The 12,219-nt window shown below is 33.7% G+C and overlaps 2 protein-coding genes and 1 long non-coding RNA gene across 3 annotated transcripts in view; all 3 read right to left on the bottom strand.

Annotated features, from left to right (window-relative positions):
* Window positions 1-1,193: 1,193 nt before the first annotated feature.
* Window positions 1,194-2,210, bottom strand: LOC141344915 (uncharacterized). The gene is made up of 2 exons (XM_073849807.1): window positions 1,905-2,210; window positions 1,194-1,587 (listed from the first exon to the last, which is right to left on the bottom strand). Exons 1-2 carry the CDS (start codon window positions 2,191-2,193, stop codon window positions 1,226-1,228), a joined length of 651 nt encoding a protein of 216 aa, XP_073705908.1. The 5' UTR covers window positions 2,194-2,210; the 3' UTR covers window positions 1,194-1,225.
* Window positions 2,211-6,491: 4,281 nt separating this feature from the next.
* LOC141344905 (uncharacterized) lies at window positions 6,492-9,530 on the bottom strand. The gene is made up of 3 exons (XR_012356865.1): window positions 9,418-9,530; window positions 7,733-7,858; window positions 6,492-7,470 (listed from the first exon to the last, which is right to left on the bottom strand). It is a non-coding gene; the product is annotated as an uncharacterized lncRNA (long non-coding RNA).
* Window positions 9,531-10,892: 1,362 nt separating this feature from the next.
* The window catches only part of LOC141343922 (CD48 antigen-like), a 5,109-nt gene continuing 3,782 nt past the window's right edge, over window positions 10,893-12,219 (bottom strand). Inside the window, exons 3-4 of the mRNA XM_073848598.1 lie at window positions 11,313-11,603; window positions 10,893-11,167 (exon numbers count right to left, since the gene is read on the bottom strand). Coding sequence (XP_073704699.1) covers window positions 10,893-11,167; window positions 11,313-11,603 — 566 coding nt within the window. The remainder of the gene's footprint in view (window positions 11,168-11,312; window positions 11,604-12,219) is intronic.

The raw sequence follows: 12,219 nt of genomic DNA on the forward strand, positions 1-12,219 counted from the left end.
GGTTACATAAAGTATATGCAAAGTTTAAATGGTAAAGTAAAGCACAAGGATTACAAAATATGGGACATAACAAAAGGTGCCATTTTGACATTAGGCTTGTGACAGCTTTATGTGACAACTTTTATTTGAATTCATTTTAAAATAATGGCAGATGGTGTCTTGTTTGGTTGTTTGTGCACTGGTGAATAAGTGAGGTGTAGGGTTTTTTGGTCTTGTCCTACTGTGCAGTAGACTGGTGGGTCGATTATCCCCCGATTCCTCTTGTGTCTGGACTTTAGCCTAATGAAATTCATAGAGAAAGTGTTATTTTTTTTTTAAAGTTGAATCCCTTACTGTAAAAATAATTTTCTGAGTTGTAAATAAACATTATTGGAGTACATTTTACAAGAAAATACTTCATATTTTAATGAAGCTGACAAACGCGTTTGTTGACACCAGAGGGTTTATTCAGTGTGTTACTTGCCATTTCTTTTAATTTTTTGTGAATTTGTAAAGGACAAGGAAATCGAGGGAGACAACAAAAGAACAAAAACACACAACAAATATATAACAATACATCTTGAGACTTAATAAATGTCTAAATGCTTTCTGCTATACTCTTTCTATACTGACAACGTTGTTGTTCTGAGAATAAAATGGTTCTTTTAAGAACTGTTCATTGAATTTTTTCAGGGGACCCAAGTAGTTCTTCAGTGGCATTGCTGTGAAAAGACCCTTTTTTAAAAAGATGTTTATTAATTACTTTATCGCTATACAATTGAAAAAATAAACTAAATATTGCAGAAATGGATGTACATGATATCATTTAAACCTGAACATTTGTGCATGTTGTGTTGAACTAAAAATTAAACTCTAAACTGGAAAAACTAGAATGTAGTTTAAAATAAATAGTAGTTCTCAAAGCTCTTTTCTAGTTGGTTGCTAACTTGGAAGTTTAAATGATCTGATCAAAGGATATTTAGTAGAGACAAGATTGGAGAAGGTAAATGATTCAGCAGTATTACAACTGACTAAAGAGAGAAAAATACCATAAATCTGTGTTCATATTTGTTTTTAATTACTTTACGGAAGCAGTACATTTTCTTAATTGATCAAATTGAAGAGAGATCAGCTTTTTACAGAATGTGTGTGCAGCCAACATTGACCTACCTTTTTTACTTGCAGTACAGAAAGACTGAAAGACATCGTTCTCTGGAAAATTAGATTTATATCAATAGTTATCAGTTCAGCAGACTAGATTTAATAACCAAAATAAGATATTTGATTTTAGAGATGCTGATTTGCACTCTGAATGATTGAGTGTCAGTATTTTTGTCCAGATACCTTCTTTAACACAGAGCTGTGTAATGTTTATTTTGTTTTCTTTCCAGCTGACAAGGTTGGTATGGTTACAGATGATGAATTCCTCACTACAGTACAGGATGAGAGTGTAGTTTTCGTGTGATGTCACTTCCTCTGGAGAGCAGCTGTTGTTCTGATAGCTAGAGTTAACCATGAACTCATGAGCTCTGCATGTGACGCTCACTGTGCAGAAGTTACCACTGATCCAGGTTGAGTTCAAGTTCAAGACAGGAGCCTCCACAGAATCTGAAACAAACACATTTTTGTTTTTAATGTAACACAAAGACACATCTGTGTATCAGCTGTAAAAGGAGTGACCTTGTATTTAAATTTTCATTTAACACATTTTCTCTCTATTGTAGGATATTATATTCCAATAGATGTTTATGGAATGTTTTGTACATCATGACTGATTGACATTGATATATTAATTGAATCTTCTTTTTTAAATACAAAAACATTTTATTTTACTACTTATGCTTTATAACATTGCACAGAATAAAAGACTGAGTATAGACTGAGCAGTATTTGACCTGAACACGGGCAAACAAAGTTACACTCACCTATAACAGATACTCTGTATGTAGCAATATTGTTGTCTGAGTCTCCAGCTGCTATTGCTGTGTAGAGTCCACTGTCTGTCTTCTGCATGTTCATCAGTGTTAGAGAGAAGGTTTTATTATTAAATTCTACTTTGTCCTTGTAGGAAGAGTAAAGTGTTTCTTTTTTAGTTTCATTTACATATTTAACTATATACTTTGATTGGTCATATTTCCAGTATAAATCATAAAACTTTGGTAGTTCTTGTGTCTGTAAATCCAGCTGAACAGAATGCCCTGTTTGTACAACCATTGAAATCTCAGCACTGAACCCTGCGGAGAGAGAAAAATACCAATTTTGCAAAAATGTGTACTACAGGCCAAGTGAATTTACCAGATAATTAAAATACTACATACACACAAACTTTTCTCTTAGAGATAATAGCAAAATAAAAATGTGATACAGCTAATACAGCTATAATGCACATTTCTGGAGTTACTTGTCTGTGCTCACACAAATAAACAATAGAGAAGAAAAGTTGCTCCTTTGGGCTTATACCATGTACCTTGTTTCAAACTGATTGTCTTACAATTTTTTATTATTCATGTAAGTTTAATGCAGGCAGCATAAGAAAAGTAAATAATATATGCTGTTTGGGTCAATTTTATTTTATATACATATTATATAATATTACATATGTTAATGTGTTTTACCTGTTTTGAAGATTAGAAGACAAAGAAGAAATCTGAGTCTGTGATTTATTGCCATTGTCACAAATTAAAAACTTAAAAAAAGAGAGAACTTAAAATGACGACTGTTGCATTGACTTCCTAATAGATACTGAAGTTTATCCAGAAGAAGAAACCAAATTCCTGACGCCAGCAAATTCTGTTACTGGCATTAAAATGCATATAAGCCTAAAAGAGGAAACTGCAAAACGGTGAGATGTCACATGAAAGAGTTGGTCTGTAGTAGAAACAGGAGCAGCATGAAGCCAATTGAGACTCTACAAAAACTCTTTCTCCACAATATGTGTGAATTTACTACTTCACCAATAAAGTAAAAGTTGATCAGAATGATGAAGGATGAGAAATGGGAATATCCTCTTAAACAGTTGATTTAGGAAAAAACAAAAACTACTCTGAACAGGGGCGCCGCTCGCAATTTTGGGCCCTATGACAAAATATGAGGTTGGGCCCCCCCACCACACAAAAGCAGATCTCTGGGGGCCCCTACAGGGCGTGGGCCCTTAGAATTGTCCTAGCTTTCCCCCCACTTAGCGGTGCCCCTGACTCTGAAAACTACACATATGATGATATGGCAAAATACAGTAGGATCTGCACACTTGAAGAGGTAGTCCACCCAAAAATGACGATTGTCATCATTTACTTGCCCCCAAGTTGTTTCAACCCTGTATGAGGTTATTTTCCAGAATGTTAAGAACTTTTCTTAAATGCAGGTGAAAACAGGGCCATATATTCTTATAAACATTTAAAGATACTTGTAATGCCACGCCAGCAGAGGGAGCCCTTGCCCAGTACTGACTGTTACCACTCCCTCTGCTTTCTCTTTGGTTACTTCTTGTTTGGCAGTCAAGCGTTTTTCCTATTTTCTATTTGCCTAGCAAATAAAATTACAGATAAGGCACAAAACAATTTTTGTTTCTTAATTCAAAATTCTGGTTTTATGAAACATAAAAACAACCAAAAATCAACCAAAAAACACAATTAGTACTTTGTTGCTACTCCTCTGGAATTTATGATGGCCTGAATTCTTTAGGGCATGGACTTCACTAATGAAAAACAATATTCTTCATCAAGCTGGTTCCAACTTTCTTGAATAGCGGTTTGACAGATCAGATTTGCAAGATGGAACCTTGTCATGGACCGTTTTTTCAATTTCCACCATAAATTTTCAGTCGGATTGAGATCCGGACTGTGTGCTGGTCATGTCATTTGAGTTGATGTGCCTTTCCTGAAGAAAAGCTTTAAAAAAGGTGCATTATCATACTAACATAATCACCAAACGTCTTTTCTATTGATGGAATAAGAAAAGTGTCCAAAGTTTCAGTGTAAACCTGTGAATTGTTTGATGAGGTAAGGATTGCCATTTCCCCTGGTCTTTTACCTGACTTTTGTTTTTATTTCTGGGGTATATTTAAAGCACTTTGGTGCTTTACAAAGCAGCCCAAAAGACTCATATGTTTCTTCTGTAGTCATCCAGTAACTTTGTGTGAGAATCAGACCAGACTCAGAGTATGCTTATCACTAAATTTTATCCCCTTTGCAATAAGCTAAAATATTGTTAATAGTGGTTAACAATTTAACCCAGAGAGTTTTTCCCAACTTATCAGAAAAATGTGAAAATAGCTAATAAGGATAGGTGTGATACCTCATCTTATTATGCTCCATGAATGAAATTAATATTATGAGCTGTTTCAGTGCAAACAAGTGGCTGAAGTCAGAACACAGCTGGTAAGAAGAACATTTAATGGTGCACTTAACTTTTACAACATTCATGGATATTCCAGATTCTAAAAGGAAAATTAAGAAATGTGCAAAGCATGATCAACAAATTTAAAATCTATACACTATACAAATGAAGTACAGAACTTAACATTCCCTTCCCTTCCACCACCAATAAAAAATCTATATACACAAAAAAGCTCAAAGCTTCAACTGTACACTTTTAGAAAGTACACCACTGTAATATCTTACATACCACTAAAAGGTGCATATTACTGATTGCAAAGTTCTATTACAGAATCTAGAAATGTATTTACCAATGATTCACAGAATTTTATTTTTAGATTAATACTAAGAGTTTTGAAATTACCACTTGCTTGTGTGAAATTTGCACTAAATCATTTAAAAACTAATGCTTAAGGTCTGTAAATTAAACCTTAAAGGGGTCATCCAATGCCCATTTTCCACAAGTTAATATGATGCTTTAGGGTCCAAATGAAAAGTTTGTAATATACTTTGATTAAAAATTCTCTATGGTAGTGTAAAAAAACACTAATTTTACCTGGTAAAAATGCCTCTGTTCTCAGCAAGCGATATCAGTACCTGGCCCTTTAAATGATATGAACCTCTACTCACCCCGCCTTTCAGTTCTGTGGGGGCGTGTCATTACGTAGCACACGGGGTGTCGCCTAGACCAGGGGTTTTCAAACCTGTCCTGGAGCCTCCCCTGCCCTGCACATTTTGTATGTCTCCCTTATTAGGCACACCCAATTCAGGTCTTGCAGTCTCTACTAATGAGCTGATGATTTGAATCAGGTGTATTAGATGAGAGAGACAAGCAAAATGTGCAGGGCAGGGGAGGCTCCAGGACAGGTTTGAAAACCCCTGGCCTAGACAACAGTTGGGGGTATACGCCTTATTCAGCCCGCCGCCATTTTGAATCGAAAACGAGGCTGTGAGGGATAGCAGTCCAGCAGCGCCCACTGTGGCATATTGTTGCGTACCGGGACGTAGATTGTTTAGTCATAAAAATAAAGAGAAAATATAATTTCACTAATTTCCACAGGACAAAGAACTTCAGAAAATGTGTATTATTAAAGTTCGACAGGACATAGGACCTAACTTTCAGGTAACAACATTGCATTTATTTAAGAAAATGACTGTGGAAACTAGCCGGTTGGCTAATTGCTAATTTATAATGTGAGCATGTTTATCTTCCTTTAAAAGTTTACGCAGAGCTAAAATGTTATGTTTTACTACAACAACTAAACTAAATATCTACATTTTGTATAGATTACAAAGAACACAAGAGTGTGCTCCTAACATTTTACTCAGGATTGTTTTTCAAAAACACTGACTGGAATTAGGAAGCTTAAGGAGGGTTCAGCTCCGTCTGTGTTTACCTGAACTCAAAGACCTCACGAAAAGAAAACCTTGCGATCGTAAATGAAAAAGATATTATTTTTATGATGTTTTAAAAATTAACATGCTTAATAGTTTGTGTTAAGAGCCTGCAGTTAGATCGTAAGCCTCTTTCAGAGAACATGTTAAGTCATACAAAAAACAGTGGGTAGAAAGTTTATTTTTATGCAAAGCGATCAAAAGATAACATTTATTAATTAGTTTGCCGTGTAGAGTTTGGGGTCAACCCCTTTTAAAATCGCAAAATGATATTCAGAACATTACTTTTTGTTTCTGTTTTGCTTTAGACAAGGAAAACATCATGTTTATCGTAATTTCATAATAAAGGTCGGGAAGACGCTTATGACCTAGCTGCAGACTCTTAACACAAACCATTAAGCATTTTAATCTATATAACATCATTTGAAAAACTCTGTATAAGCGTTTAAAGGAAGATAAACATGCTCACATTAGAAATTAGCAGTCTTTCCACAGTCATTTTCTTAAATAAATGCAATATTGTTACCTGAAAGTTAGGTTATATGTCCTGTCGAACAATCCACGTTTTCTGGAGTTCTTTGTCCTGTGGAAAAATGTGAAATGACGTATTATTTTACGGTTATACAATCTACATACCGGTACGCAACAATATGCCACAGTGGGCGCTGCTGGACTGCTATCCCTCACAGCCTCGTTTTCGATTCAAAATGGCGGGGAAAATGGCACTTGGGCGGGCTTTGATGACACTGTACAACCCCATTCATTTATAATTTAATTTAAAAACCGGAGTTGGAACCGAAACTAGATGACACCCGCAAAGAAGTTCGGCAATTACGGCTTATGTGTCTGAATGGTTAGTAAACTTAATGTCACTTTGATTTATCTTTATATGTAATCTTCTGGCAGGGTAGACAGTACTGAGAGATCCGAACGCGGTGTGTTTACTGTGGTAAATAGACGAACGTGGTGTTTTTACTATGTTTACTGTGGTAAATAGACGAACGTGTTGTGTTTACTGTGGTAAATAGGCGAACGCGGTGTGTTTTCTGTGGTAAATAGACAAACGTGGTGTGTTTACTGTGGTAAAGAGAAGAACGCGGTGTGTTTACTGAGGCATAGCTGATTGAACAACAGCAAAAAAGTCATCTTTAACATAACTTACTCCGTCCTTGTATTGAAATATATAATAATTGCATCTGAGAACGGCCGCTCGATATGAGAAGAGGCAAATTATTTTACTAAATTAAAAGAAAACTACTGGGCGGATCTTGTCATTCTAGGGTGGTTGTGTACACACTCCCCCAACACACATTTCAGTTTAAACAGCTTGTAAAAGTGCATGTGGCACCGGATGACCCCTTTAATTTCAACAATCAACACTGACAAGTAGACAATCTGTAATAGATCTGTAGTATTTATGAGGTCAATAGTGATTGTGAAAATTTCTCTTCAAATTTAGAGGATATTATTTCGGTATAATATGCAACAAATGTTAAAATTATACAAATATTAAAAATATACATATTGACAAACACAGTACCAACTCGGGTACATTTTATATTAACGTACTGTATTAATGCACAGGTGGTCTACCAATTGAGGATTTAAACACTGTTGAATAAATTGTATGGTCTCTTTCAGTGGCAAATGATGGTTTTTGGTGTTGTCCAATTGTACTGTAGGTGGTGCTAGGGTGATTGTTTGTTTGCATCTCTGCTGGTATCTGTGAAGTGTATATATAATATATATAATATATATGCAAAAACATTAACTGATTAAGTTAACAGAGACAATTTTAAGGAAGAAAGATAAGTGTTTATTTTAAAAAAGCAACTTATAAACTTGTTTAGCCATATTAATCAACAATGCAATGAACAAAACCAGAAAATCTTTTAAGTTAAATTAGGAAATTCATTCAGCCTCAAGATATTAATACAGTTATCCAGTTACTATTTTTAACTTTGAAAATTCTGCCTCTGTCTTACCTCAGAACTGGACATTGTCTGGTTGGCATTGTGAGGGTGTCTGTGCTCTTCTGTAATTCCATACACAGTTTGAGGATTTGCTGATTTCTCCAACATCTCCAGGGGTCTTTGTACTTTGCTCTTTGGCTGTAGAGCAATTCAATAAAACAGTCATACAAATCCTTCTATAGCACTTTATATCAACATGCACATTTACATTTACTCTACAAGGTTAATGGTGTTTGACGCCCACTTTTAATTTGGTTAGGCTGCTTTCAATTTGTTTTTGTCAAAAAATATTAAAATTAAATGGTCAAGGGAATTGTGAGCAACAGTTTTTGGTTCTTTTCAAATTCAGGACGATAGTGGCTCTGTACAAAAAGCAAGGCCCACGTAGAATTAAAATGTTTGGGGTGGAAAAACCTGATGGCCAGACCTGAATTGAACTGAAGGTGACTGATGCTGTTGTGTATATGATCCACACAGCCATGTTTCAACATATAGGGGAGTGTTCTTTAATAATATAGTGACTATGCGTGACTATATGCATTACTTTACAGGTATAGTGTTGGCTGTCTATATGTACTTAGCCATATACACTACCGTTCAAAAGTTTGGGGTCAGTAAGACTTGTAATAGTCTTTAAAGAAGTCTCTTATGCTCATCAAGGCTGCATTTATTTGATTAAAAATACAGAAGAAAAAAAAAACAGTAATATTGCAAAATGTTTTTACAATATAAAATAATGTTTTTCATTTTAACAAACTTTAAAATAGAATTTATTGCTGTGATTAAAAGCTGAATTTTTATCAGCTGTTACTCCAGTCTTTAGTGTCACATGATCCTTCTGAAATCATTCTAATATGCTGATTTATTATTAGAATGATCAATGTTGGATAATATCAACAGTTGTGCTGCCAAATATTTTTTGGAACCTGTGATTTTTTTTTTTTTTTTTTTTTTAAGTTTTAAGTTTAAAATGTGCAGTGTTAAAAAATATTTATATTTTGAATAAACAATGTAAATTATTTATTATTAACTTTTAATAAACTTTTAATTATTAACTTAATGCATCCTTGGTGAATAAAAGTATCAATTTCGTAAAAAAAAAAAGAAATAAAAATGTACTGACCCCAAACTTTTGAACAGTAGTGTAGTGTATGTTCAGAAACAGGCACTGGTCTGATTAATTACGCAAAGTGTATGATTGCATTACACTGCCAACAACAAAAAAAAAACCAGAGAGTTGGCCCATGATGACCTCTAATTTGCCCTGCCATGCCATAAAAATAAGTTGGAAAAAAACATGACATTGGAAATCTTCATTTCTAATTTATCTTTACGCTTTAAGACTTTTTGTTCCATTTTTGCATTAAAATTTAGAGAATATACTAGAAATGAAACCTCAGCCTTAAATCAAGTTTGATTTTTGGCCCTTTATAGTGAAAAGTTTAGGCTCGTCTGATGTAAAATTAGTTAGATATTTAGTGGATGCTTTTATCGGAACTGTTTTCCTATAGACTAGGGGAAGCTGTGGCCTAATGGTTAGAGAGTCGGACTTAACCCAGAGGTTGCGAGTTCCAGTCTCGGGTCCAGCAGGGATTGTCAGTGGGGGCACATAAATTTGAACAAATGAATGTGCATGGATAATTCATGTATAATAAACACTGCAATATTCCATAAATAAATGGTATTTTTAATCTTACCTGAACTTGTGAATAGATTGTCTGCCCATTCTGCTGGGCACCTAAGTTCTGCTGGGCACCTAAGAGATTTAGAATATTATTATTTTTAAAGAATCTCCTGACAGTCACTGTCGCCATAGAAGGTGTAGATATGACTTTTTGTACAGTATGTGTGATCTTTGGTTTCTCCACTATGAGGCGCCATATGTTTATGTAAATCTCCATACCCGTACACACGTGAAATAGTCAAACATACACTAGTCAAACACCTTTGTGTATTCAGTTATTCATGTATACTACATTTTTTAAATGTTTTTTAAAGAAGTCTCTTTTGCTCACAAGCCTGCATTTATTTGATCTAAAATACAGCAAAAGCAGTATTATTGTGAAATATTTTTACTTTTTAAAATAACTGCTTTCTATTTGAAAATATTTTAAGATGTAATTTATTTCTGTGATCAAACTTAATTTTGAGCATCATTACTCCAGTCTTGAGTGTCATATGATCCTTTAGAAATCATTAATATGGTGATTTGCTGTTCAAGAAACATTTATTATTATTATTATTATTATTATTATTATTATTATCAATATTTAATTGGTTGAGTATTTTTTTCAGGATTCTTTTAATAGAAAGATCAGCATTTATCAGAAATAAAATTTTATACACTATACCATTTAACACTTTGAAATCAGTATAATTATATAAAAAAATTATAGGAAATATTTATTTTTATTTAGCAAGGATTCAACATTTATAATGTTGAACAAAATAACAAAATATTTCTATTTCAGATAAATGCTGTTCTTTTAAACTTTTTATTCATCAAAGAAATCTGAAAAAAAATCTCAGCCATTTTCAACAATGATGATGATAATTAAATGTTCTTTTGAGCAGCAAATAAGAATATTACAATACATTTTGAAGGATCATGTGATTCAGCTTTGAAATCACAGGAAAAAATTACATTTTAAAATGTATTCAAAACGAAAACAGTCATTTTAAATAGTAAAAATATTTGAAAATGTTGCAGTTTTATTTTCTGTACTTTAGATCAAATAAATGCAGGTTTGGTGAGCAGAAGAGACTTCTTTAAAGAAAATATTAAAAATCTTACTGTTTTGGTAAAAAACTTTTGTAAAATTATAACTGGTGCCTCATATCACACAACCATTTTTAATTCCAAAAATCAGTTTTTGTTAATTTAATAACATATTTGAAATAAGAAAGACTTACCTTTCTTACGATTCTTATAAGAGCAGTATATTACAGCAGATGCAACTAAAATCAACAATGAAGCACTAATAACAATGACGACGAGCCAATGGAGAGGAAAGGAACTGTTGTTTGCTTCAGGACTGTTATCTGAAAGACATTACATTAACATCTACAGTCATTAGAACACTCCAAAGGAACTGAGGATAGATTGCTAATAAATGAAAAATCCAAGATTCGAAAATGCATTTATAGGGTTTGAATTTGGTTGGTGGGTCAGTTATTTACTTGGATAAGGTGTAACGTTACAGAGTTGTTGAATCTGTATTGTGTCATTCTTCCAGCTGACTGGGTTGCTATAGTTACAAATAACTGTGTCCTCTTTACAATACAGGGATAGAGTCTGCATTTCAGATGTCACTTCCTTCTGGCTGCAGTTGTTGCTATTATAGCTGTTGCTGATTGTACGATCATGTCCACTACATGAGACGTTCACAATACAGCCATTAGCAATCATGGTGACATTCCAGTTAAGAACAGGAGAATCCACTGGATCTGAAACATGTTGATGAAAAATTATAATTTTCTACAGAAAACATTGAAACTGTGCAAGATTATAAATTAAAATTCAATTTAATCAGTTCTAGCAACATTCTTTATTCTCGATATTAGTTTTTAATATGGTTTAACATGCAATCACCTATAACAGATACTCTGTGTTTAGCAACATCTATATTATTAGCTCCAAATATTTTTGCTGTGTAGAGTCCGCTGTCTCTCTTTTGCATGTTCTTCAGTGTTAGAGAGAAGGTTGACTGATTGAAATCCACAATGTATTTGTAAGTTTGTGTCTTTACAGTTGCCTTAGAGAACCTCACAATAGTTTCTGAATTATCATTCATCCAGACCAACGTATTAAAATCTGGTAGTTTATCAGTCTGTATTTCCAGTTGAACAGAACTTCCTGTCTGCACAGTGATGGCATTTTCAGCTTTGCACTTGGATGCTAGAAACAGAGAGGATAATGGAAAATATAAAGGAAAATGTCCAATTATTCAACAAATAAAGTACACAAAAGTGTACTTTATTGGTATAAAGCTATTTTTTTCTTTGTTACAAAAATTTATTTAAATAAACAATGACTCATTCCACATCTTCCCACAAGCCCTTTTAAAACCTGGTTTTTATTTAATCTGTTTGCTATAAAAGTAGCAAGCATAGTGCTGTAAACAGTTTCTCTTAGCTCCTAAAAAGAATCATGAATTATCAGTGAGTGAAATTAAACATGCAATATATGCAAATATTTTTTTCCTCTAATACTATTTTAAATCAAAACAGTAAATTACATGTCAAATAAATATTCTCCTATTTCAATTTACAGCAATGATTAGCAGACACATATCAGTGGTGATATTGATAACATTGGTGACACAGTCATTCATTTCTGTATATTCTCTACTGAATCCGGTTATGCAGTAGTCATGCTATTCCTGTAAAAAGAATGATTTTCATACCTGTGTTGGAGATCAGCACCTCAATGAAGATCATGAGCAGATGACCAAAAGCCATTGCAATAAACAGCCTGTCCTACTGTGGTTATACCGTAC

The sequence above is a fragment of the Garra rufa genome, chromosome 10 (genome assembly GCF_049309525.1).
Source record: "Garra rufa chromosome 10, GarRuf1.0, whole genome shotgun sequence".
Taxonomy (NCBI): Eukaryota; Metazoa; Chordata; class Actinopteri; order Cypriniformes; family Cyprinidae; genus Garra; species Garra rufa.

What these genes read in the sequence shown, in the direction of transcription:
- LOC141344915 (XM_073849807.1), bottom strand. Translation starts at nt 2,193, where the DNA reads ATGGTTGTACAAACAGGGCATTCTGTTCAGCTGGATTTACAGACACAA. An exon ending in ATACAGAGTATCTGTTATAG is followed by an intron (nt 1,588 to 1,904) that starts GTGAGTGTAACT and finishes TGTTTGTTTCAG; the next exon opens with ATTCTGTGGAGGCTCCTGTC.